General features: G+C 44.5%; 1 protein-coding gene across 3 annotated transcripts in view; it reads left to right on the top strand.

Annotated features, from left to right (window-relative positions):
- Positions 1–27586, top strand: part of CHD6 (chromodomain helicase DNA binding protein 6) — a 252579-nt gene that overhangs the window by 149240 nt on the left and 75753 nt on the right. For all 3 annotated transcript variants that reach the window (XM_069751935.1, XM_069751934.1, XM_069751936.1), the window contains exons 15-22: positions 4668–4923; positions 7263–7473; positions 20095–20290; positions 20501–20665; positions 20973–21152; positions 21253–21363; positions 21453–21655; positions 22457–22656. In XM_069751935.1, the coding sequence (XP_069608036.1) occupies positions 4668–4923; positions 7263–7473; positions 20095–20290; positions 20501–20665; positions 20973–21152; positions 21253–21363; positions 21453–21655; positions 22457–22656 (1522 nt within the window). The remainder of the gene's footprint in view (positions 1–4667; positions 4924–7262; positions 7474–20094; positions 20291–20500; positions 20666–20972; positions 21153–21252; positions 21364–21452; positions 21656–22456; positions 22657–27586) is intronic.

The raw sequence follows: 27586 nt of genomic DNA, 5'->3' as shown, positions 1-27586 counted from the left end.
TCTGACAGTCAGTGGTATTTTCAATTGATGACACATTGGGCAGGGATACTGGTAGGTATACCACAGGAGATTCTACCTGGTTAATCTGCCAAGTGGCAGAATGCGCAGCTGCATCCAACAAGTCATAGTCTCTTGCCATCGCCGCTCTCTTTTGACGGTACAGAGTTAAAAATTAGGAACCCTCGATCCAGCATCCTCTTAACAGGGAAGTGGAGCGGAATCGTCTGCCTTTTTGCATCTTCTGCTAAATAGTGGTGATGCAGAGGGGGGTACTCAGACACCCGAAAAGTTTGCCTCTGTACATCCACAGAGTTCAGGTCTCCGGGTGGACAGGGCAGGTTGTCTGGCGTTAGGCCTGGATGCAGAAGAGGATACATGGAGGCGACACTCCGTGTGCTTGTCTGTTAATGGTGTGCTTGTCTGTTGATGGTGTGGGGAGATAGGTCCTTTAAAGGGCACCGGTCGCCCATAAAAATCAGACCAGGCATGGCATCCCACATAGAGGCTCCTGTCCAGTGAATCGTATATCCGGACTGAATGGCAAATTCTCTACGAGGGAGTTTAGTCTCCTTATGAGGGACACTGCATAGTGTAGAGTGGGACCGGAGTCCTCGTCAGTGTACAGAGATTGATGATATAAATAGGCGAGTTCATCCTTTACTGAAGCTCTGGCAAGTCCAGGTCCAAGGCAATTTCCGATCCATGTTCAGAGTCTTGTTCTCAGCAAAACCTTGGAGAGAGTTAGATCATGAAATGAAAACTTCCATTTTCTAGATGCCTGTACATTTCTAAAATACTCGCGACCCCTGCTTGCCGACGGATCCCATGTAGGAGAGGGACCATGTATATTGGTCCTGCGAGCACTCCGAGCCACGGAGGGATTCAATCTCTTGGTCAGAGAAACCATGGGTTGCGGCAGTGACGAAGTCCACTGAGGGAACTAGGTACACTGGGATAAACTGGGATCAGCGGCGGAGGGCTCCTGTACTCATTTCGGGTGACCGGGTTCGGATTGGTCATGTGCCTTTAAGACCAAGGAATACTGGTTGTGTGCCTTTTAGACCAGGGAATACTGGTCGTGTGCCTTTGAGACCAGAGAATACTGGTCATGTGCCTTTAAGACCAGGGAATACTGGTCATGCGCTTTTAGGACTAGGGAATACTGGTCATGTGCCTTTATCATGCCATGTTGAGTCGTTGTGCCCTTTTAATACAAAGTCGTCGCCCCTGTGTGAGCCGGCTGGGTGGACCAAGATGGCCACTGGGAGTTGCAGAGGTGATAAAATCTCGCAGAGAGCGAGAAGCGCCAATTCGGGGGCGGAGCCACAGGCACGATGTGGGCGGAGCCTCGAGACTTCCATGAATAGGCCCATATCGGGGCCTAAGTTTCCGCAGCTGGCGGGAGCGATACCAGTAGTAGAAGTGAGGGGCGTTGCAGTGGCCGAGAAAATTGAGCGCTTCCGTGCCAGGCAAGAAGCGCCAGAAAAGCGGGCAGGGCCGTCTTAGGGCACCATAGTGCGCTTCCGGGGTGCGGCCTATACATCGGCTTAAGCCAGGGGCCAAATTTTTGCAGCCGGCCGGAGCGTTACCTCAGGGAGGTTGGCCACAGGGAAGCTTGGGACTGCCTGTGAGCATGTGAATATCCCGCTGCAGAGGCTCATCGCTGACAGGATCCACTCACCATCGATGCGCAACCCGGCATGGAGCTGCCGCGGATGACTGCAGGTCGGGTATTGCAGCTGGACGGTGCAGGGATAGAGGGCTAAACCTCAATCCATCATCCCTTTGTTATGGAGGTGGATGGGAACCGTCCGCCTCCTTGTGCCATCTGCTTTCACAGTGGTGGGACAGTGGGGGCTGCTCGGACGCCATGGAGAGGGTGCCTCTGTACATCCACGGAGTTCAGTCCCCGGGTGGACAGTGCCAGTTGTCCGGCATTAGCCCTGGGTCAAGGAGAGGATACATGGAGGCGACACTCCATGTGGTCGCCTGCTGCTGGTGTGGGGAGATCGGGACCGTGAAGGAACAGTCACCTCTGAAGTGAGCTCAGGCATGGCTTCCCACGTTGCAGGAGAGGGTACGGGGAGGTATACTCGCCGTGCTCGCCTGTTGATGGTTCGGGGGAGATCGGAACCTTGAATGGATCCGTCGCCCCCTTCACTCCGTTAATTAAAAAATAAAAATTTACAATAAAGTAAAAAATAAAATAAAAACGGGATCTGAACCAGACCCTGTGTGCCTCCTACAGATACTGTACTAAGCAAGAACTGGTTAGCTGAGAGCCAGCAGGAGTGTGTATACTGCAGAGGAGAAGCTAACTTTCTTTGTATCACTTAGTGTCAGCCTCCTAGTGGCAGCAGCATACACCCACGGTCTGTGTCCCCCAATGAGGCGAAGGAGAAAACAGTCCTCAGTTTTGGAGAACATTGCCTGAGCAGAAGGAATCAACTGTTTCTCCAGGATAACCTTGTATGTGGCTTGATTCATACGTCCTTCGCAAAGAACAACCTGCCCAATTCCAACCTTGCTGAAGCATCCCCAGACCAACACCGATCCCCCACCAAATTTCACAGTGGGTCAAGACACTGTGGCTTGTACGCCTCTCCAGGTCTCCGTCTAACCATTAGCCCAATCTCCAGACCTGATCCCCAATGAAAACCTCTGGTATGTAATCAAGAGGAAGATGGATAGTCAGAAGCCATCAAAGAACTGCTTAAACTTTTGTACCAGGAGTGGCATAAGGTCACCCAAAAGCAGTGTAAAAGACTGGTGGAAAGCATGCCAAGACGCATGAAAGCTGTGATTTAAAATCATGGTTATTCCACAAAAAATTGATTCCGGAGTTAAAACATTAGTATTCTTTTTTCCAAATGATTATGTACTTTTTTTGCATTATTTGAGGTCTGCAAGCAATGAATTTTTTTGTTATTTTGACCATTTCTCATTTTCAGATAATAAATACAAAATTTATTGCTTGTAAATTCTGAGACATGTCGTCAGTAGTTTATAGATTAAAAGAACAATTTACCGTATACACTCGAGTATAAGCCGAGATTTTCAGCCCATTTTTCTCGGCTCATGCTCGAGTCATATCCAGGGGTTGGCAGGGGAGGGGGGAGCGGGGGCTGTCTAATTATACTCACCTGCTCCTGGCGCGGTCTCTGGCTTACAGGTGCCCCAGCTTCTTCCTGTACTGAGCGGTCACATGGTACCGCTCATTACAGTAATGAGCGGTAACGGTGACCACTCAGTACAGCAAGAAGCTGCGGCGCCGGGAAGCCAGGGACTGCACAGCGCCAGGAGCAGGTGAGTATAACGGGGAGGGGAGCACAGCGCTGCACGATATTCACCTGCTCCCCGTTCCGGGCGCCGCTTCGTCTTCAGCGTTTTCTGCAGTGACGCTCAGGTCAGAGGGCGCGATGACCTGGTTAGTTCGCGCCCTCTGCCTGAACGTCAGTGCAGAAGACGCTGAAGATGGAGCTGCGCCGGAACGAAGTCAGGTGAATATTGAAAGTGCCGGGGGCCTCAGCGACGGAGAGGTGAGTATGTGATTTTTTTTCTCTCGCAGCAACAGCAAATGGGGCAAGTGTCTGTATGGAGCATCTTATGGGGCCATAACGTTTGTGCAGCACTATAAGGGGCAAGTGTCTGTATGGGGCCATAATCAACGTTTGTGCAGCACTATATGGGGCAAGTGTCTGTATGGGGCCATAACGTTTGTGCAGCACTATATGGGGCAAGTGTCTGTATGGGGCCATAATGTTTGTGCAGCACTATATGGGGCAAATGTCTGTATGGAGCATCTTATGGGGCCATAACGTTTGTGCAGCATTATATGGGGCAAATATCTTTATGGAGCATCTTATGGGGCCATAATTAACGTTTGTGGAGCATTATATGGGGCAAATGTGTCTATGGAGCATCTTATGGGGTCATTATTAACCTTCATGCAGGATTATATGGGGCATATTTTAATATGGAGCATCTTATGGGGCCATCATAAACTTTATGGAGCATTATATGGGGCTCCTGATTCAATATGGATATTCAAAAACACTTAGCGTACTGATGTCTCAATTAATTTTACTTTTATTGGTATCTATTTTTACTTTTTACATTTACTGGTAGCTGCTGCATTTTCCACCTTAGGTTTATACTCAATACTCTATTATATACGCTACATTTTACTTAAAAATATACCTATAAAGAGAAAAATCAGACAAACTGAACATTTTTGCAGTGGTCTCTTAATTTTTGCCAGAGCTGTATATAATATTCATCATGTAAACTAGGGGGCAGGTCACAAAGATCAGTGACCTGTCAAAAGTCATGTACATGATTACCCAAGCAGATCACCACATGAAGACACCCCCCCCCACACACACACACACACAGGCCGCCCTGAAGCACAAAAGTCTCATTAACTGAAAATAAAGATTAAACAACAATCACAAGATGGATTTGATCACCAGGTACCATTTTAATCAGGCTAATGGCGCTGACCTGACACTGTCTGTAGGTTACTGTTTACAACCCGGCTGACAGGTTCCCTTTAAGTCAGATTTTTGTAACGAGGGCTTGCATAATATAAAAGCTAGAGGGAGCTAGATTGCAGACTTTTATTGTAATACTAAAAGACATATTAAAATGGTTTGCTTTATCTGCAGGTGAAAAAATTGCAATCAATCCTAAAGCCAATGATGCTAAGGCGATTAAAGGATGATGTAGAAAAGAACCTGGCTCCAAAACAGGAGACCATCATAGAGGTGGAACTGACCAATATTCAGAAAAAGTATTACCGGGCAATCCTTGAGAAGAATTTTACATTCCTGGCCAAGGGAGCCAACCAGCATAACATGCCTAACCTTATCAACACTATGATGGAGCTACGCAAGTGCTGCAATCATCCATATCTTATTAATGGTAAACATCCTTTATAAAGATAACCATATGGTAGAAACATCTTAAATACTTAACCCCTTCTGACCGGGACATGTCAACTGTTTTGTACAGCTAACATGTGCCCGCAATAGCAGCGGGTGGAATCACGATCCACCCACCGCTATTAAATAGTTAAATGCCGCTGTCAAACGCTGACAGCGGCATTTAACTAGCGCTTCCGGCCATCGGGCCGGAAATGCGCGCATCGCTGACCCCCGTTACATGATCAGGGGTCAGCGATGCGTCGGCATGACAACCAGAGGTTTATTGAAGACCTCTATGGTTGTTGACGCCGGATTGCTGTGAGCGCCACCCTGTGGTTGGCGCTCATAGCAATGCAGTAAATCTACTACATAGCAGCGATCTGAGCATTGCTCCTATGTAGCAGAGCCGATCAGGCTGTGCCAGCTTCTAGCCTCCCATGGAGGCTATTGAAGCATGGAGTTAAAAAAAAAATGTTTTACAAAGTATAAAAAAAATCAAAGTTTAAATCGCCCACCTTTTGCCCCAGTCAAAATAAAATAATAATAAAAAAAAAAAATCAAACCTACACACATTTGGTATTGCCGCATTCAGAGTCGCCTGGTCCATCAATAAAAAATAAGATTAACCTGATTGCTTATTGGCGTAGCGAGAAAAAATTAGAACACCAGAATTAAGTTTTTTTTGGTCACCGCGACAATGCATTAAAATGCAATAACGGGCGATCAAAATAACGTATCTGCACCAAAATGGTATAATTAAAAACGTCCGCTCAGCATGAAAAAAATAAGCTCTCACCCGACCCCAGATCATGAAAAATGGAAACGCTACGGGTATAGGAAAATTGCGCAATTGTTTTTTTTTAAAAAAAATTTTAAGCAAAGTTTGAATTTTTTTTACCACTTAGATGAAAAATAGCCTAGACATGTTTGGTGTCTATGAACTCGTAATGACCTGTAGAATCATAGTAGCAGGTCAGTTTTAACAGTTAGTGAACCTAGCAAAAAAGCCAAAACAAAAAACAAGTGTTTGGGATTGCACTTTGTTTTGCAATTTCACCGCACTTGGAATTTTTCTCCTGTTTTCTAGTACACGACATGCTAAAACCAATGATGTCGTTCAAAAGTACAACTTGTCCTGCAAAAAATAAGCCCTCATATGGCCAAATTGCCGGAAAAATAAAAAGTTATGGCTCTGGGAAGGAGGGGACCGAAAAACGAAAACGCAAAACCGAAAAAATCTGGGGTTATGAACCCCTAAAGGGAGGATGTCTTCAGAAAATAACACATTGCATGAATAAAGATTTTATGATTTTATGTTCTGTTTTTTTTTTTTAAATAAAAAATAATTACATTTCATTGTCAATATTAACAAAATCCTGAAATTCTGCATATTTCACACTGGCCAGTAAGCTTAATATTAGGCTGATACCTCCTGCCCTGTACTGATTAATTTTTAGCAGTCATTTCATTATCATCACAGACAAGACAAGGACAGATAACATCTCAATAATGTTATCACAGGATCCCACCTTTATAAATGATGGTCACAGATTGCTACCACACACACTTGCACACCCTCTTAAAAAAGCACTTCCATGAAAGTTTATATCCTCTTAATATATTGCAGTCATCATATTATATAGCACTGTGTACTTACAATTGCTCATTTTGCCTTTCTACTCATCTAATTCTTCTATGTAGATACAGGAAGTCTCATGTCCCTGCATTTATCATTTCCCTCGTCAATTCCTGACCCAGCTGCTCCCTCCTCCCCCTGCCAAGGACTTTTGCAGTAAGTTATGACTTGTGCTAAGAAAATTAACCTCCTGTTTCTAAATAGAGCTTAGAAAGATTTAGCTAGTCAGTTCTTATTCATGTGATGTCATAAACCTAATGGAAAACAGAAGAATTAGCTGGGCAGAAGGGTACAATGAGCAATTGTAAGTACACAGTGCTATATAGTATGATGACTGCAATGTAATCAGAGGATAAAAACTTTGGGAGGAGGGCTTCTGTAACAATTACCTCCACAGAGCATGCCTAGGTCACTGTTTAGAAAAGTCAATGGACATTTCCAAACTGTTCAATTTTTAGGCCTGTGAAGCTGTCATAAATCATGCCCCTAAAGTCAATGTTGACATTCAAACAAGGCAAGAGAGCTTCCCCAAAATTATAAAGTTAAAAAAAAAATCAGAAAATGACAAAAATATATTCCCTACCTGATTTAATTAGTAAAGACAATTAAGGTAATACATTCCCTTTAAGACAAGAATACTTTGAACAATTTGAAAAAACTTTGTTGGTCACATATGCAGTAACATGTTATTTATGTATTAGGTGCGGAAGAGAAGATTCTGGAGGATTTTCGCAAGACTCATAGTCCTGATGCATCTGATTTTCAGCTACAAGCTATGATTCAAGCAGCAGGGAAGCTTGTACTTATTGATAAACTCTTGCCAAAGTTGATTGCTGGTGGACACAAAGTTCTCATTTTCTCCCAGATGGTGAGGTGCCTTGACATCCTGGAGGACTATCTTATTCAGAGGAGGTGAGAAAACTAAATAAGGCTGGTTGGAGACATTGTCAAACATTTTTATGGTGAAATCAATTGAGTGAGATAAAAATTAATATTTTAATCTAATGGGTACTTATAGGTGTCGGCCCACCACTAAAATGTATCACTCGTCCAATTTCATTGTATTTAGGACTGACAAGGATTGCTGGTGACAGTGCTCAACTGTCACCATTGGTATCATAGGCGTTGTATAGAGCGATAGTGGCCATGCATCTATGGCCACCACCCATGGGAGATCTAGGACCTCTGTTCTAGTGTTTTCTGGAAGTCCCTGTAATCGTGCATTTCTCTTCTATCCCCTGGAAGTGAAAAGCGTTTTTAAAGAGGACTTTTCTTGATTTTTTTTTACCTTTTAAACTGGCTATGTCATAAGATTGGGACTGAAGAGGTGATTTCAAAGACGATTAGACAAGTACAGTTGTGCTCAAAAGTTTAAATACCCCAGCAGGAGGTCTGTGGGGTTGGGCGGGGTGGGGGGGCTCTGGGTCGGGGGGAAAAAGTTATCTGTAAATGTTTAATGAAACATTGTCATGAGAAATATTCTGATTGTTTATTCTTTGCGGATAATAAAAATCTATCTGATAAAAAAAAAAAAAATACCCCAGCAGAATTTTTGCTTTTTTGACCGTTTTTCAGAGAATGAATGATAATACCAGAACTTTTTCTCCAGTCATGATTAGTGGTTGGGTGAAGCCATTTATTGTCAAACTACTGTGTTTTCTCTTTTTAAATAATAATGACAACCCAAAACATCCAAATGTCCCTGATCAAAAGTTTACATACCCTGGTGACTTTGGCCTGATAACATGCACAGAAGTTGTCACAAATGGGTTTAAATGGCTACTAAAGGTAACATCCTCACCTGTGATCTGTTTGCTTGTAATCAATGTGTGTGCATTAGGGTATGTGCACACGTCAGGATTTCTTGCAGAAATTTTCCTGACAAAAAACGGACATTTCTGCCAGAAATCCGCATGCGTTTTTACAGCGTTTTTCACGCGTTTTTCACGCGTTTTTGGTGTGTTTTTTATGCGTTTTTTCCCAAATGCATAGAATAGCGGGAAAACGCAGAAAATCCGCAAAATTAATGAACATGGTGCTTTTTTTTCTACCGCGATGCGTTTTTTTCGCGGAAAAAAAACGCATCATGTGCACAAAACATGCAGAATGCATTCTAAATGATAGGATGCATAATGTATGCGTTTTAAATGAGTTTTTATAGCATTTTTACCGCGAAAAAACCTGAACGTGTGCACATAGCCTAAAAGCAGACTGAGTTTCTGGGATCCAGACAGACTCTTGCATCTTTCATTCAGCCACTGACATTTCTGGATTCTGAGTCATGGGGAAAGCAAAAGAATTGTCAACGGATCTACGGGAAAAGGTATCTGAACTGTATAAAACAGGAAAGGGATTAAAAAAGATATCCAAGGAATTGATAATGCCGGTCAGCAGCGTTCAAACTGTGATTAACAAATGGAGAATCAGATGCTCGGTATAAACAAAACCACGGTCAGCTACACCAACAAAAAAGTCGTCCACACCTGCCAGGAAAACTGTTCGGGATGCAAAGAAAAACCCACAAATAACATCAGCTGACATACAGGACTCTCTGAAAATTAGCATTGTGGTTGTTTCAAAATGCATATTAAGGAGGCACTTGAAGAAAAATGGGATGCATGGTCGAGTCGCCAGAGGAAAGCCATTACTTCTTAAATGCCACAAATTATCTCTCCTACAATACGCAAAACAACACAGAGACAAGACTCAAGACATCTGGGACAAGGTAATTTGAAGTGATGAGACCATAATTGAACTTTCTGGCCACATCCATAGACGTTACATTTGGAAAGAGGTCAACAAGGCCTATGATGAAAGGAACACCATTCCTACTGTAAAGCACGGAGGTGGATTGCTGATGTTTTGGGATGTGTGAGCTACAAAGGCACAGGAAACTTGGTCAAAGTTGAAGGAATGATGAATGCAGCATGTTATCCGCAAATACTGGAGGCAAATTTGCACTCATCAGCCCGGAAACTGCGCATGGAATGTACTTGGACGTTCCAACATGATAGCGATCCAAAACACAGGCCAAGTCGACCTGTTATTGGCTACAGCAGAACAAAACAGAACCTTCTGGAGTGTCCATCTCGGTCTCCTGACCTCAATATCATTGAGCCACTCTGGGGAGATCTCAAGCGCGCAGTTCATGCTAGACAGCCCAGAAATTTACAGGAATTGGAGGCTTTTTGCCAAGAAGAGTGGGCAGCTTTACCATCTCAGAAAATAAAGAACCTCATCCATAACTACCACAAAAGACTTGAAGCTGTCATTGATGTTAGAGAGGGCAATACACGGTATTAAGAAATGGGGTATGTAACCTTTTGATCTGGGTCATTTGGATGTTTTGGGTTGTCATTATGATTTAAAAAGAGAAAACACAGTAGTTTGACAATAATTTGTTTCACTCAACCACTAACCATGAGTAGAGAAAATGATTTGGTGTTATCATTCATATTCTCTGAAAAAAGGCCAACAAAGCAAAAATTCTGCCGGGGTATGTACACTTTTGAGCACAGCTGTAAACCTCAGCGTGAGCAATCCTCACTGCTGATAATTCATGGTTTGTACAGCTTGGAGATAGAACAGTAGAACAAACATTAGAATATCGCATGAACTAATGGACAGTCCGAGTCTCTGGTAAGCTGGATCATTTGGCCCCAATCACCAAAAAGAAATGGTTCCCCAAAAATGATGTTCACTGCACAGCAGCTGCAACCATGCCCCCATGACAGAAACTATGCCAACCCACAGCCAGGCAATCACTAGGTGATTGGATTTTCTGCTGCCAAACACCATCATTTTATGTCCATTGAGAGCCATTTAAAGACTGCTAGTGGCACTCACTGGGGAGCCAACTGTTTTGGTGAGCGCAGCCAGATTGATCACCAAAAAGAGCCGTACTGCATATCAATAGCGCAATTAAAGTACAGGACAAGGCACCATACATTTATGGCACTTTATTATTATGAGGTTAAGCCAGTGCAGCTTCATATTTCAGAAATGAGGCATGATTTCTAATAAGCTAGGTTCTGATTGGTTATTATATTTCTCTATCGCTTCATTGGGAGACACAGAAAACCATGGGTGTATGCTGCTGCCACTAGGAGGTTGACGCTATGCGCAAAAAAGTTAGCTCCTCCTCCACAGTGTACAGATTAATCAGTTTTAGCTTAATGTCAGTCTTTTTTCCTGCCTCACTGTGCAAGTTCTTCTGCACACGACTCCCTTTCCGCTAGTGGCGAGGAATCTCTGTGTGTTTTTTCACTCTGCGGGCCCTCCTCTTCCTCCCTGCGATCACCATTTGCCGGCATGGGAACACGGAAGGTGGCTTTTCTCTGCAGCAAGTTCTGCATTTATTCCTGCAATTGTCCTGGAGCACTCCTACTGCCTGTAACCAGATAGGGCTTGCATCTTTCTGAGTAGCTCTGCTCTGCAGACTGACACTCTCCTCAGCATGTATCTTTCTGTCCCCTTATCTTCTGGCATTAGTTAGTGGGTCTGTTCTTTTTATCATGCCTAATCCAAAAGGAGAGTGCTCTCGCACTTCTGCTTCCTCTTCTTCTGCTCTTGTCAGGCACTTTGTCTGCTCTTCATGTAAATGCAAACTTCTTTCAGGTCAGTCCTCTTCCTTCTGTCAGGACTGCATCAGCATCTCCGTTCCTGCTGCCCAGGAGTCCCCTACTGCCCCAGGAGTGAGTGGTGCCCCTATCCCAGTGTGGGCTACCTCTCTGTCACAATCTGTGGCGGACCTCACCAAGGTTTCGCAGACCCTGGTGTACGCTTTTGACAGGTTGCCCCTTTTTGTCTTCGCCGTTGCTAGCGGATCGCAGAACTCACCGTCTGTGCCTACCAGCATTGGACAAATGAGATCCAGGCAGGAGCATCGTTCTAGGTCTTCCTCCCGCTCTGTCTCTCCCTCTGGTCTTTCCCTGCGGACTACTTCTTCCCGTTCCTCCTCCTCCGAGTCAGGCGAGGCGGTTTCGGACTTACTGTCAGAGGATAACTCGGACCTGGATTCTGACCAGGCCTCTAATATGAGAGACATGGTCCAGAGCCTCATTGTGGCGGTCAATTAGACCTTTAACATTACAGACACCGTTACGGAACCCGCAGAACAGGCGGCTTTGTTTAGACGGTTGAGACCAGCTCCCAAGGTCTATACCACACACATAGAATTTGAGGAGGTACTTTCCAGGGAATGGGAAAACCCGACCATACGCTTCCAAAGAGGGAAGTGCCTCGGAATCCTATATCATTTTGCCCCTGAGCTCACGGCGAACTGGACCGCTTCTCCAACTATGGACCCTCCAGTTTCCAGACTGTCCACCAACACGGTCTTCCCGCTTATGAATGGAGCATCCCTCAAGGACTTCAATGACAGGATCTTTTGTCAAGTTTGCCTTTGAAGTGGTCACTTCTACATTGTGCCCTGCCTTTGCCACCATCTGGGTGTCAAAGTCCATAGCTGCATGGGCTAAACAAATCCTTCAGGGTATTCTTTCTGGAGCCCGACTGGAGGAATAGGCCGACTTCGCGGACCAGATTTCTCATGCAGGGAAGTACATGGTATCCGCCTTCCTGGACACTGCTTCATGCGCGGCTCAGGCGTCCAGCAATATTGTGGCCATCTGCCAGACTATTTGACTTAAGGTACCGTCACACTGAACGATATCGCTAGTGATCCGTGACGTTGCAGCGTCCTGGCTAGCGATATTGTTCAGTTTGACACGCAGCAGCGATCAGGATCCTGCTGTGATGTCATAGTAACATAGTAACATAGTTAGTAAGGCCGAAAAAAGACATTTGTCCATCCAGTTCAGCCTGTATTCCATCATAATAAATCCCCAGATCTACGTCCTTCTACAGAACCTAATAATTGTATGATACAATATTGTTCTGCTCCAGGAAGACATCCAGGCCTCTCTTGAACCCCTCGACTGAGTTCGCCATCACCACCTCCTCAGGCAAGCAATTCCAGATTCTCACTGCCCTAACAGTAAAGAATCCTCTTCTATGTTGGTGGAAAAACCTTCTCTCCTCCAGACGCAAAGAATGCCCCCTTGTGCCCGTCACCTTCCTTGGTATAAACAGATCCTCAGCGAGATATTTGTATTGTCCCCTTATATACTTATACATGGTTATTAGATCGCCCCTCAGTCGTCTTTTTTCTAGACTAAATAATCCTAATTTCGCTAATCTATCTGGGTATTGTAGTTCTCCCATCCCCTTTATTAATTTTGTTGCCCTCCTTTGTACTCTCTCTAGTTCCATTATATCCTTCCTGAGCACCGGTGCCCAAAACTGGACACAGTACTCCATGTGCGGTCTAATTAGGGATTTGTACAGAGGCAGTATAATGCTCTCATCATGTGTATCCAGACCTCTTTTAATGCACCCCATGATCCTGTTTGCCTTGGAAGCTGCTGCCTGGCACTGGCTGCTCCAGGTAAGTTTATCATTAACTAGGATCCCCAAGTCCTTCTCCCTGTCAGATTTACCCAGTGGTTTCCCATTCAGTGTGTAATGGTGATATTGATTCCTTCTTCCCATGTGTATAACCTTACATTTATCATTGTTAAACCTCATCTGCCACCTTTCAGCCCAAGTTTCCAACTTATCCAGATCCATCTGTAGCAGAATACTATCTTCTCTTGTATTAACTGCTTTACATAGTTTTGTATCATCTGCAAATATCGATATTTTACTGTGTAAACCTTCTACCAGATCATTAATGAATATGTTGAAGAGAACAGGTCCCAATACTGACCCCTGCGGTACCCCACTGGTCACAGCGACCCAGTTAGAGACTATACCATTTATAACCACCCTCTGCTTTCTATCACTAAGCCAGTTACTAACCCATTTACACACATTTTCCCCCAGACCAAGCATTCTCATTTTGTGTACCAACCTCTTGTGCGGCACGGTATCAAACGCTTTGGAAAAATCGAGATATACCACGTCCAATGACTCACCGTGGTCCAGCCTATAGCTTACCTCTTCATAAAAACTGATTAGATTGGTTTGACAGGAGCGATTTCTCATAAACCCATGCTGATATGGAGTTAAACAGTTATTCTCATTGAGATAATCCAGAATAACATCCCTCAGAAACCCTTCAAATATTTTACCAACAATAGAGGTTAGACTTACTGGCCTATAATTTCCAGGTTCACTTTTAGAGCCCTTTTTGAATATTGGCACCACATTTGCTATGCACCAGTCCTGCGGAACAGACCCTGTCGCTATAGAGTCCCTAAAAATAAGAAATAATGGTTTATCTATTACATTACTTAGTTCTCTTAGTACTCGTGGGTGTATGCCTCCGGACCCGGAGATTTATCTATTTTAATCTTATTTAGCCGGTTTCGCACCTCTTCTTGGGTTAGATTGGTGACCCTTAATATAGGGTTTTCATTGTTTCTTGGGATTACACCTAGCATTTCATTTTCCACCGTGAATACCGTGGAGAAGAAGGTGTTTAATATGTTAGCTTTTTCCTCGTCATCTACAACCATTCTTTCCTCACTATTTTTTAAGGGGCCTACATTTTCAGTTTTTATTCTTTTACTATTGATATAGTTGAAGAACAGTTTGGGATTAGTTTTACTCTCCTTAGCAATGTGCTTCTCTGTTTCCTTTTTGGCAGCTTTAATTAGTTTTTTAGAGAAAGTATTTTTCTCCCTATAGTTTTTTAGAGCTTCAATGGTGCCATCCTGCTTTAGTAGTGCAAATGCTTTCTTTTTACTGTTAATTGCCTGTCTTACTTCTTTGTTTAGCCACATTGGGTTTTTCCTATTTCTAGTCCTTTTATTCCCACAAGGTATAAACCGCTTACAGTGCCTATTTAGGATGTTCTTAAACATTTCCCATTTATTATCTGTATTCTTATTTCTGAGGATATTGTCCCAGTCTACCAGATTAAGGGCATCTCTAAGCTGGTCAAACAAATGTCGTTGGTCGCTGCAGAAAGTCCAGCACTTTATTTCGTCGCTGGACTCCCTGCAGATATCGCTGAATCGGCGTGTGTGACACCGATTCAGCGATGTCTTCACTGGTAACCAGGGTAAACATCGGGTTACTAAGCGCAGGGCCACGCTTAGTAACCCGATGTTTACCCTGGTTACCAGCGTAAAAGTAAAAAAAAACAAACACTACATACTTACATTCCGGTGTCTGTCCCCGGCGCTGTGCTTCTCTGCACTGGCTGTGAGCACTGGCCAGCCGGAAAGCACAGCGGTGACGTCACCGCTCTGCTTTCCGGCCGCTGTGCTCACAGTCAGGGCAGGAAAGCACAGCGCCGGGGACAGACAGCGGAAGGTAAATATGTAGTGTTTGTTTTTTTTACTTTTACGATTGTAACCAGGGTAAACATCGGGTTACTAAGCGCGGCCCTGCGCTTAGTAACCCGATGTTTACCCTGGTTACCGGCATTGTTGGTCGCTGGAGAGCTGTCTGTGTGACAGCTCTACAGCGACGCTGCAGCGATCGACATCGTTTTCGGTATCGCTGCAGCGTCGCTGAGTGTGAAGGTACCTTTAAGGCGTGGCAGGCAGACTTATCTTCAGAAAAGTCCCTTACCAGGTTGCCTTTCCAGGGTTCCTGTCTATTTGGCTCCAAGTTGGACCAAATTATTAAGGAGGCCACCGGAGGGACAAGCTCCCTCCTTCCTCAGTCCAAACCTCGCCGACCTCTGAAGCGCAAGTTTTCGCTGTTTCTCTGCAATGGAGGATTTTTCCCGCCAAGAGAGGCCACAGGCTCGCCAGGATAGGAAAAGGGCTTCTTTTAAACCCACACCCTCCTGGCGTTCCAGTAATGCGCAGGGTACATCCACCAGGCCTAGACCTGGCACATCTTCCTCTGCATGACTCTCCTCCAGATTCCATGAAATCTCCCAGATTGGGCAGCCGTCTCCGTATTTTCAGAGACGTTGGCTCACCTCGGTAGAGGACTCATGGGTCAGAGAGGTTGTATCCTTAGGATACAAAATAGATTTTGTTTTGCGACTCCGAGATCGATTCTTCGAATCTCGTCCTCCAAGAGATACTTCTCTGGTTCCGGGGTTCTTTGCGTCCATTGCCTCCCTGCTCAGTTCAGGTGTCATTGTTCCCATCCCAGACCAGGAACCTTTCACAAGATTTTATTCGAACCTATTTGTTATGCCGAAGAAGGACGGCGCGGTTCAACCTATCCTGGATTTAAAGTTACTGAACAAAAGGGTCCATCTGCGACATTTCAGGATCGAGTCCCTTCGTTCAGTAATTGCTTCCATGGAGTCGCAGGAGTTTCTGTGCTCCATAGACATCCAGGACCCCTACCTCCATGTTCCTATCTTCCCAGGGCATCCTCTGATTCCTGTGTTTTTGTGTTGCGGCAGGACCATTTTCAGTTTGTCGCCCTGCCGTTCGGGCTCGCATCCCCTCCGAGAGCTTTCACAAAGATCATGGCAGTGTTAATGGCCATTTTGAGGATCAGAGGTCTAGTTCTCATCCTACCTCAACGACATTCTCATTAAGTCTCTGTCTTTTTATGAGGCCCAGGAGCGTCTGTCCATCGTTCTAGATGCCCTGTCGCGGATGGCTAGTCAGCAGGGCAAAGTCTTGTTCAACACCTGCCAGACAAAGGTTTTCTTCCCAAGGAGAAGAGGGCAATTCTCCAGCAGGGGCTTCGCTCTCTGCAGGGCCCTCGGATTTCTTACTTCCGCTCGGCCATGGCGGTCCTGGGAAGGATGGTGGCCACCTCGGAAGCAATTCCTTTTGCGCAATTCCATTCAAGACCGCTTCAGCAGGTCATCATTTCTCAGTGGAACAAGTCTGTTCTCTCTCTGGATCGTCCAGTTCGGCTCTCCTCCCAAGTCAAACGATCTCTCAATTGGTGGCTGTCATCCACTCTCATCTTCCAGGGTCGGTCCTTCCTTCCCGTACATTGGCAGGTGGTGATGATGGACAACAGCCTTCTCAGCTGGGGTGCGGTCTTTTGTCACCTGACTGTCCAGTGTCATTGGTCAGCAGAAGAATCTTCCTCCGATCAATATCCTCAAAAAAAGGGCCATTCTTCTTTCCCTCTGTCACTGGGAAAGGCTTCTCAGGGGTCTGCCAATCCAAGTTCAGATGGACAATGCCACGGCGGTGGCATATGTCAATCACCAGGGATTAACTCTGAGTACCTTGTCGATGGCCTTATCCAAATTTCTACTCTGGGCAAAGGCGACAGATCCGGCACTATCCCGCAGTGCATATCCCCAGCGTGGATAATTGGGCCGCTGACTTTCTCAGCCACGAGGGTCTTGCAGCGGGCGAGTTGTCTCTGCATCAGGAAGTTTTCCAGCAGATTTGCCTTCGATGGGTTACTCCGGATGTGGATCTTGTGAAGGATTACCCCTTCCTCCCACGTCACCAATCCGTGACGTCACTACACAGGCCCAGCTCTCCGGCGCCCCCTTTGTCTCTCAGGTCAGTAAAGGAACTGCACCTAGAGCAAATGGCCGCCGGGGAGACTGCCCTGTTACCCACACTGGGTATTCTAGGATTCGCAATCAGAGTAAAAGGATCAGCCCAAAATTAATTTATGATTTAATTGCCTTGAGGGCGCACTAGGTAATTACAAGAAATATACAATCAAACTATATCAAGAGTTAGTCAGAGTACATTATAACAATAATAATACAAGGCTTAAAGGTATAACGCTGGAGGTCAATTTACCAGGTTGAAGGTCGCTTGTGGAAGCCGGGGCGCGCAGCATTCCGCAGGTCCAAAACTTAGTTGCCGGGCAGCCCCCAGAAAGCGTGTGCTTGCTCCCCTCTGGCTGGCATACCCTGTTCCTTAAGATATCATCATCATCTTCTTCTGTGGAGTGAGTGTCTCCCAGTGCCCTCAGCTCTTCTTAAACCTGGCTGTGCCCGCCGCCTGTAGCTGGGTGGGTTTAGCAATCTCCACCCCCTCTGCCTCCCTGCAAGATTTATTCCAATATCTAATAAATGGGATAACTTCTCTCAAGGATGATCGGATCAGCACACGGGCAGTACCAGCGCCTGTGGTTTGTTCTGCCGGTCGTACTGGGATCAAACCTGGACCCATTCGGTCCCTGTGGGAGGCTGATCCCTATATCTCGGGTTTCAGACCTCCCACGGACACGGGAGTCGCACTGTTAGATGCGCAATTTCTTTAGGGCGAGGAGAATATTTTTATGAGCCGGTGCCTCGGACGATGCGTCCATAATTCACAATTCCATGTTGGAGACGGTTCGACTGGGCTGCCATAATAGATGTGTATCCAGTGGCCACTTGGCATGCGTGTTTTAATTAAGCCCCCAAGCATTTCCAAGCCCCCTGCTGGCGTGGCTTCCTCACTGAGCTTTGAAGTACCTTCTGCATTTTACACTGAGCTCAGCCCATTACCATACTAATAGGAACTTTATTCAGAGGAAAAGGTGGGGGCCAGGAGCACTCCTCTCTGCAGACCTGTGACCAGGAGACAAAATGGAGTCACGCCAATCTCTGTTAGTATGCCAGTCCAAGATGGCGGCGGTTCCCTCATCACAGATCTCATGGCGTTTCAGCTAAAAAGGAAGGTTCCACTGTTGTTTTCCATGTCCTGCAATTCTCTTGCGGTAGGCGTCGACAGTCTGGCAATATCCTGTCACAGTTAGGAAAGATCAATCCGTTTCCTCCCCTTCACCCTCCACCCAGGCTGTTGAAGAAAATTAACGCGGAAGGGGTGGCGTTCATTCGGATAGCACCAGATTGGTCTTGGTTCGAAGAGATCATCAATCTTGCGGATACCCCATGGAGGCTTCCAGACAGACCGGATCTTCTGTCCTAAGGACCGATCTGCCATCTGAATTCTCGGTCGCTCGATTTAACAGTGTGGCTGTTGAAACCGTGGTTCTGAAAGCATCCGGGTTTTCAGATTGGGTGATCCAGGCTATAAAGCCGTCGTCATCCCGGGTCTATTATCGGACTTGGAGAGCCTTTTTCAGCTGGTGTGAGTCTAATGCTGTCCATTCCATTCTGGCGTTTATACAGGCGGGTCTTGACGTGGATCTGGCTCTTAGTTTGCTAAAGGGCCAGGTGTCAGCGCTTTCTATTCTTTTTCAGAAAAATGTATCCTCCCGTTCTTGGGTCAGAAATTTTCTCCAAGGGGTAGCGCATGCTGTGCCCCCGTACTGGACACCCATGGACCCCAGGTACCTCAACCTGGTCCTGGAAGCCATTAGGAGTTCTCCCTTTGAACCTGTCCAAGAGGTCTCTCTGTCCTTTCTGTCTTGAAAGGTGGTGTTTGTTGTGGCCATCGCCTTCATTAGAAGCGTCTTGGAATTGTTGGCTCTTACCTGTCATCCCCCTTTCCTGGTTCTCCACCAGGACAAGGTGGTTTTGCGGCCTCTACCTCCCAAGGTGGTGTCTGCCTTTCTCCTATATGAGGATATTGTCCTCCCTTCCCCTTGCCCGGCTCAGACTCATCCTCTCGAGCGTTTACTGAGCAGGTCTATTTGCCTAGGACCGTCCCCTTTAGGAAAACGGACTCTCTGTCATTCCTGAGGGTGCACGTAGCGGCCTGCTCCAGACCTCCAAGGCTACGATTGCTCGCTGGATCCGGTCAGCAGTTTTGGAGGCATACTGGGTTAAGAACAGAGTGCCTCCCCCTGGGATTAAGGCACACTCTATCCAGACAGTGGGCACCTCCTGGGCGGTACACCATAGGACATCTGCCCTGCAACTCTGCAAAGCGGCAACCTGGTCTTCTATCCACACGTTCGCCAAATTTTACAGGGTCCATGCCTACGCTTCGGCGGACGCCAGCCACGGTAGAAGGATCTTGCAGGCTGCAGTGGCGAGTTCTTCGACCTGAACTGAGTTTCTGCTGTTCCCTCCCGAGGGACTGCTTTGGGACATCCCATGGTTTCCTATGTTCCCCAATGAAGCAATAGAGAAAACAGGATTTTTGGTTACTCACTGTAAAATCTATTTCGTGGAACCTTCATTGGGGGACACAGCACCCTCCCATGTTTATCAGCTCTGCTTACTGTGTTATATTGTTACAGCTTGAGTTGTGTTTGTTTCTTTTACTTGTTGCTTCTCCTACTGCTTTCACACTAATTGTTTAACCTAGTGCCAGTCGGTGGGGTGTACACTGAGGAGGAGCTAAATTTTTTTGTGCATAGGGTCAGCCTTCTAGTGGCAGCAGCATACACCCATGGTTTCCTGTGTCCCCCAATGAAGGCTCCGAGGAACAGATTTTGCATTGAGTAACCAAAATCTTGTTTTTTAAACTGCTTTGTGAAAATGTAGATGCTGGTTAAATTTTTATATAAGAACATTAAATACGTACAAAATTTAAATGTATCTGTGTCATATTGATCACATTTAAGGGGTGTTCACATCTTAACATTTCCTGACCTGTTAAGATTTGATCTGAACTTTGGAATACCTGCTGATCCTGACATATTGGATGTGGAAAACATATTTGTGTAATATGATTGTCGTCCTCATAATAGGATCCACCTACAACCTGTGTTCTGATTTGAATCTGACAGGTACACGTACGAACGAATAGATGGAAGAGTAAGGGGCAACCTTCGTCAAGCAGCTATTGACCGATTCTGTAAGCCAGACTCTGATCGCTTTGTATTCCTGCTCTGCACTCGGGCAGGAGGCCTGGGAATCAACCTGACAGCTGCTGATACTTGCATTATCTTTGATTCTGACTGGAACCCGCAGAATGATCTACAAGTAGGATAAACCACGTTTCTTTATAAATATTTTTTATTTCAATACTTTTTTATTTTACTTTTTCACTTGCATTATGTTTGAATTAACTAGCATAGAGGTTGAAATGTAAGGATCCTTACCATCATAAATCAGAATTTATCCCCAAGAATACAAAAAATACAGAAAACTGGGATGTACATCTTTTTTTTTCTTTTTGTTCTACATTTTTAGGCACAAGCTCGATGTCATCGTATTGGACAGAGTAAAGCTGTGAAGGTTTATCGTTTGATAACCAGGAATTCCTATGAGCGGGAAATGTTTGATAAAGCGAGTCTTAAGTTGGGACTAGACAAGGCTGTGCTACAAGACATTAATAGAAAAGGCAACACCAATGGAGTAAGTGTGATTAACACAAATGTTTGAGTTTAGATATGTCCCTCAGAACTTGTAGACTATATGTAACAGAAAAATAATCTGGATCCCTGTATTATGCTATGTTGATACATAGAGAGGGTTGTCCAGGATTCAAACTGACGTCTGCTTTTTTCCAGAAGTCTCTCCACTCCTGTCCATCAGTTAATTAAAAGACAGGCTTGGCACTGTTTCTGGAACAAAAGGAGACTTTTTTGTTTTTTATAAACCTGTACGACCAATTTAATAGACATAATTATTTTGTGAGGATCTAAATGAGTGTTGTGTTTAGGTACAGCCATTGTCTAAAATAGAAGTTGAAGATCTCCTTAGAAAAGGAGCATATGGTGCACTCATGGATGAAGAAGATGAAGGTTCTAAATTCTGTGAAGAGGACATTGATCAAATTCTACAGCGCAGAACACAAACCATCACCATCCAGTCTGAGGGAAAGGGGTCTACATTTGCTAAGGTAAGAACTACAATGTAAAAGAGGGTGGCGAAGAGAAACAGATCCATAAATGTATTCTTTGAATTTTATCAACCCTAAAAATACAATTATTCCTCCATAGGCCAGTTTTGTGTCTTCTGGTAATAGAACAGACATCTCTCTAGATGACCCTAACTTTTGGCAAAAATGGGCAAAGATTGCAGAGATGGACACAGATGCTAAAAATGAGAAGGTAACTGATGCTTCAGATAGTTTTGTAATTTGCATTCAAGTATAGTATCTCACTACAGCAGTAATTTCTGCACTCCTTCTCTTGTTTAGGACAGTTTAGTCATTGACCGCCCCCGTGTAAGAAAGCAAACAAAACACTACAATTCATTTGAGGATGATGAACTGATGGAGTTTTCTGAGCTGGAGAGTGATACCGAGGAGCGTCCTACGAGGTCCCGACGATTGAATGACAAAACCCGGAGATATCTGCGGGCAGAATGCTTTAGGGTAGAGAAGAATTTGCTAATATTCGGGTAGGTGATTGTTGTAATAAAGGAAGCATGGTTTATAGAATTTTAGTTCTAGTTTGTGCCAGTGACTACGCTTGCAAAGCTCAGCATGTTCTAAACAGAGTTTAATATCTCGATTAGTGAAGAACAGGAGGAGCTATTTGTAACATTTGCACAGTTCAGTAGTCTATTAACTTGCAGATAAAGGGTTAATTTGCAGGTTAACCGCATTATTAAGGTGCCCGGACTCAGTACTGAAAGTGCATCACTCCGGAGAAAACTAACTTTATTTCTCCTAGGAGCTGCCAGCTTTCAGTCATGCAGGAGTGCCCAGAGCAATTACAGTCACAGCACTGAGAGGGGCGGCTGTAAGCATGCCCCTGCACTGAATGACAGCCGGCTCATCAGTGCAGAGAAGGTTGCCAGTTCAGTGAGAGGGCTAGTCCTTAGAAGCCACTCTTGGTGCTGTTAGCAGTGACTATAGCCATGCCAACACATCTGCTTGACTGAAAGCTGGTGGCCCCAGGGAGAAATAATTAATTTTCCCCAGGTGCCGCACTTCCAGAATTGCAGCCAATCACCTTCATAACTCTGTTAATTTGAAAATTAACCCTGTATCTGCAGGTTAATAACATTATCGAACATGACATGTTCCCTTTTAAATTAGTGCTGTGACTGCCTCCTCATTTTGTCAAATTACCCCATTGAGGTCCAGTTTCAATCCTCTTTGTAGTATGCACAGTATGATCTGCAGTTCTGTTTTGCTTTTCTGTAGAAGTATTGTAATTTGCTCAATCCTTTTCATTTTAATCTTTAATTCTCTAGCTGGGGACGTTGGAAGGATATCCTTACACTTGGGCGATTCAAATGGCATTTAAACGAAAAGGATATGGAGATGATCTGCAGAGCTCTCCTGGTTTACTGTGTCAAACATTACAAAGGAGATGAAAAGATCAAAAGTTTCATATGGGACCTGATCACTCCCACAAAGGACGGATACAACCTGGCTCTGCAAAATCACTCAGGTATGGGCATATTTTTTAAAATAATTTATTTTCTGTTTTTATCAGCCTGTGATGCATGGATGATACTTTTCATAGGTAGAGGTAGTTTTGTGTGTGTGAAATCACTGAATTTATGGGATATGCCAGACACACATAGATGTTGTGGATCATTCGGGCCTGCGTCTCTCATCAAGACGGGGTTCTGATGCACACTGCTGTCTGTGGAAATGTGGTTACATAGAAATGTTGACCACCTTTCCGCTGAATGCTGTGTATGGTGGGTCCTGTTCTCGAGATGGCTGCAGATTTTATTGGTTAGATTGACATATACTTCTGATAAATTCTGTGGATATGCCATACCTATATGAGGTGTCAATACAGTTTTAAAGTAGTGCGATATAGAGATGTCAGTATTTGTTCTAGCCCCCCTAAATGATCCCTAATAATCATGTAGATGTCAGACAATTGCCCTATAAAGAACAGCGTGTCAAAAATAGCTATCAGTTCACCCCTATGTCTTGTCCTTCTTAATTTTATTAGACATGTAGGCAAATTTATCAAGATAATGCATATGTGGATTAGAGGTTTCTGCAAAGTTTTCCTGACTAGTCATTTGGACATATGGCACAGTTTCTAGTTTAGCTACTCCATCCTGGAAACTACTGTTAAGCAAGAAACCTCTCCCAAAGCCTCCAGTTAGCCTTGTAACTTAGATGCAAACTTCCCTGCATACACTAATTGGGAGTCGAATATGGAGAGCTTCATCTGTCTGATTTTGACTATTCATATCATTTTTAATCACATGGAATGATTATTTGCTCTTAGGGCTTGCTATAGGTGTTATTGTATAGTACAGTTTATGCAGTGACAGCAATCTCGTCAGCATGGACCGTCGGACTCTAAAGCGAATTGTTAGAGAGGATCGCAAGTCCACGGCGCCGAAAATAACTGATGAGCTCAATGAACACAGAACCCAGTTTGCACGAAAACTGTTCGTCGGGAGCTGCACAAATCTGGATTACACGGAAGAGCTGCAATTAGAAAACCGCTGCTCTCAATGACAAATGTTTCCAAGCATTTAGAGTGGTGTAGAAACCTCCAGAATTGGTCCCTCGAGCAGTGGAAACATGTGATATTCTCAGACGAATCATCGTTTACCCTATTTCCAACCTCCGGCCGAGTATACGTTTGGAGACAGCCGAAAGAAGCATTCCATCCAGACTGCCTTCTCCCAACCGTAAAACATGGTGGAGGTTCTATGATGATCTGGGGTGCTATTTCGTGGAGATCCGCCAGGCCAATGATATCCATTCATGGAAGAATGAATTAACAGCCGAGATTATTTAGGCATTTTGGGCGACCAAGTGCATCCAATGGTTCAAGCACTGTTCCCGGAGGGAACTTCTGTCCTTCTCCATTTTTTCTCCCTGCCATGTCCTGCTATTTTATTGTGAAGCCATAAATAAAGAACGGACCTTTTGTACGGACGGTGAGGGCTCTTTTTTTTCTTTATGTTTTTCACTGTTCCCGGAGGGGAACGCCATCTTTCAGGATGATAATGCACCAATTCATACAACTAGAATCGTTAAAGCATGCCACGAGGAACATTCTAATGAAGTTGAGCATCTCATCTGGCCCCCACAATCCCCAGAGCTCAACATTATTAAGCATTTATGGTCGATTTTAGAGATTCAAGTTAGACGTCGATTTCCGCCGCCATCGTCGCTCAAAGAACTGGAGGGTGTTTTAACTGCAGAATGGACTAACATTCCTTTGGAAACAGTTCACACCTTGTATGAATCCATACCTCAGAGAATTGAGGCTGTAATCGCCGAAAAAGGTGTACCTACACCATATTAAACTAACTTCTGTTGATGTTTCCAGGTGTTTCCATCATTTTGTCCAACCCCTGTATAATTAAAATTATATATATATATATATATACACACACACACACACACACTAGCTGAAGAGCCCGGCGTTGCCTGGGCATAGTAAATATCTGTGGTTAGTTATAGCACCTCACTTCTCTTATTTCCCCCTCACATCTCTCATTTTCTCCCTTACACCTCTCATTTTCCCCCTCCACTCCTCATGCCCCCCTAAACACTTGTCATTTCGACCTCACATCTGTCATTTTCCGATCACTCCACTATTTTTCCTCACTCCTCTCATTTTGCACTCACACCTTTTAATTTTCAACTCACATCCCTCATTTTCACCTCACATCTCTCATTTTCCCCTCAGTATATACATGTTTGTCATCTCCCTTAGGCTGGGTTCACACTGCGTTGTGTGAACCCGTTTAACGGACTACGTTACACCGCGGAATAACGTGGTGTAACGTAGTCCGTTAACGCCGCTATTACTTGCAGTGGCGAACGCATTGCTAGCGCACGCCCACAATGGGCGTGCGCTAGCGATGTGACGTCATTGAGTGACGGATCCGCAACGCGGGCTGCAGCGTTTCCGGGTCCGTCACTGCTAGCGCAGATGGAGCTAGCAGATGCTCCATCTGCGCTACCGCAGTGCCAAAGTCGGCACTTGCGTTAGTGCAGTCCGTTTAACGGATTTGTTGAACGGACTGCACAACGCAAGTGTGAACCTATCCTTATATATAGTATACACCTGTATGTCATCTCCTGTATATAGTATATACCTGTATGTCATCTCCCCTGTAAATAGTATATACCTGCTATATGTCATCTCCTTCTGCATATTGTATATACCTATGTGTCATCTCCTCCTGTATATAGTATATACCTGTATGTCATCTCTTCTGTATATACTATATGCCTGTATGTCATCTCCTCCTATATATAGTATATACCTGTATGTCATCTCCCCTGTATATAGTATATACATGTATGTCATCTCCCCTGTATATAGTATACACCTGCTGTATGTCATCTCCTCTATATACTTATGTGTAATCTCCTCTTTTATATAGTATATACCTGTATGTCATCTCCTCCTGTATATAGTATATACCTGTGTGTCATCTGCTCCTGTATATAGTATATACCTGTGTGTCATCTGCTCCTGTATATAGTATATATCTGTGTGTCATCTCCTCCTGTATATAGTATATATCTGTATGTCATCTCCTCCTGTATATAGTATATACGTGTCATTTCCCCTGTATATAGTATATACCTGTGTGTCATCTCCTGTATATAGTATATACCTGTGTGTCATCTCCTCCTGTATATAGTATATATCTCTGTCATCTCCTCCTGTATATAGTATGTACCTGTATGTCATCTCCTCCTGTATATAGTATATACCTGTGTCATCTCCTCCTGTATATACCTGTGTCATCTCCCCTGTATATAGTATATACCTGTGTCATCTCCCCTGTATATAGTATGTACCTGTATGTCATCTCCCCTTTATATAGTATATAACTGTGTCATCTCCTCCTGTATATAGTATATACCTGTGTGTCATCTCCCCTGTATATAGTATATATGTGTGTCATCTCCTCCTGTATATAGTATATACCTGTATTTCATCTCCTCCTCCCTGAGGAAGTGGCACTGGTGGCCACGAAACGTGCGTTGGGGACCATCGCCCGACCGCCCCCCCCTACCTCTGTGTAGTGGTAAGTGCTAGCACCCTTTTTCCACCACCATACTTAATGGCATTACTATAGAATCCCACTGCTTTGGGGTGACCTTGGTTGGATAGTGTAGGTGCTTTTTCTTATGCATACCATTACAAGGGTATTTACATCTGGGGGAGTGGGGTGATGGGCGCTTTTCCTGCATTCCTGGGACATTCATCCTGTGCTCTAGTCATTAGATAATGTAATATTTTGATATATGTTTTTGTATTATTTATGGTAATTAAAGTTTGTTTTATAAATCATTGCTCTGAATTGCTCTCCTTTTGGCATCCTCCTGTATATAGTATATACCTGTGTCATCTCCCCTGTATATAGTATATATGTGTGTGTGTGTGTCATCTCCCCTGTATATAGTATATACCTGTGTGTCATCTCCACCTGTATATAGTATATACCTGTGTGTCATCTCCCCTGTATATAGCATATACAGTACAGATCAAAAGTTTGGACACACCTTCTCAGTTAAAGATTTTTCTGTATTTTCATGACTATGAAAATTGTACATTCACACTGAAGGCATCAAAACTATGAATTAACACATGTGGAATTATATACTTAACAAAAAAGTGTGAAACAACTGAAATTATGTCTTATATTCTAGGTTCTTCAAAGTAGCCACCTTTTGCTTTGATGACTGCTTTGCACACTCTTGGCATTCTCTTGATGAGCTTCAAGAGGTAGTCACCAGGAATGGTCTTCCAACAATATTGAAGGAGTTCCCAGAGATGCTTAGCACTTGTTGGCCCTTTTGCCTTCACTCTGCGGTCCAGCTCACCCCACCATCTCGAATGGGTTCAGGTCTGGTAACTGTGGAGGCCCTTACACAGCCTGGAGGTGTGTTTGGGGGTCATTGTCCTGTTGAAAAATAAATGGTGGTCCAACTAAAAGCAAACCGGATGGAATAGCATGCTGTTGCAAGATGCTGTGGTAGCCATGCTGGTTCACTATGCCTGGTCTCTAATCTGGGCTGCAATTACAGTCACAGCACTGGGCCTGTGATTTCTGAGGCTGGTGACTTGGATAAACTTATCCTCAGAAGCAGAGGTGACTCTTGGTCTTCCTTTCCTGGGGCGGTTCTCATGTGAGCCAGTTTCTTTGTAGCGCTTGATGGTTTTTGCCACTGCACTTGGGGACACTTTAAAGTTTGCCCAATTTTTGGGACTGACTGACCATCATTTCTTAAAGTAATGATGGCCACTCGTTTTTCTTTACTTAGCTGCTTTTTTTCTTGCCATAATACAAATTCTAACAGTCTATTCAGTAGGACGATCAGCTGTGTAGCCACCAGATTTCTGCACAACACAACTGATGGCCCCAACCCCA

Source organism: Ranitomeya imitator, chromosome 2, assembly GCF_032444005.1.
Source record: "Ranitomeya imitator isolate aRanImi1 chromosome 2, aRanImi1.pri, whole genome shotgun sequence".
Lineage (NCBI taxonomy): Eukaryota > Metazoa > Chordata > Amphibia > Anura > Dendrobatidae > Ranitomeya > Ranitomeya imitator.
Note: the sequence above shows the minus strand (reverse complement) of the source record. Positions and strands in the feature narration are given on the sequence as shown.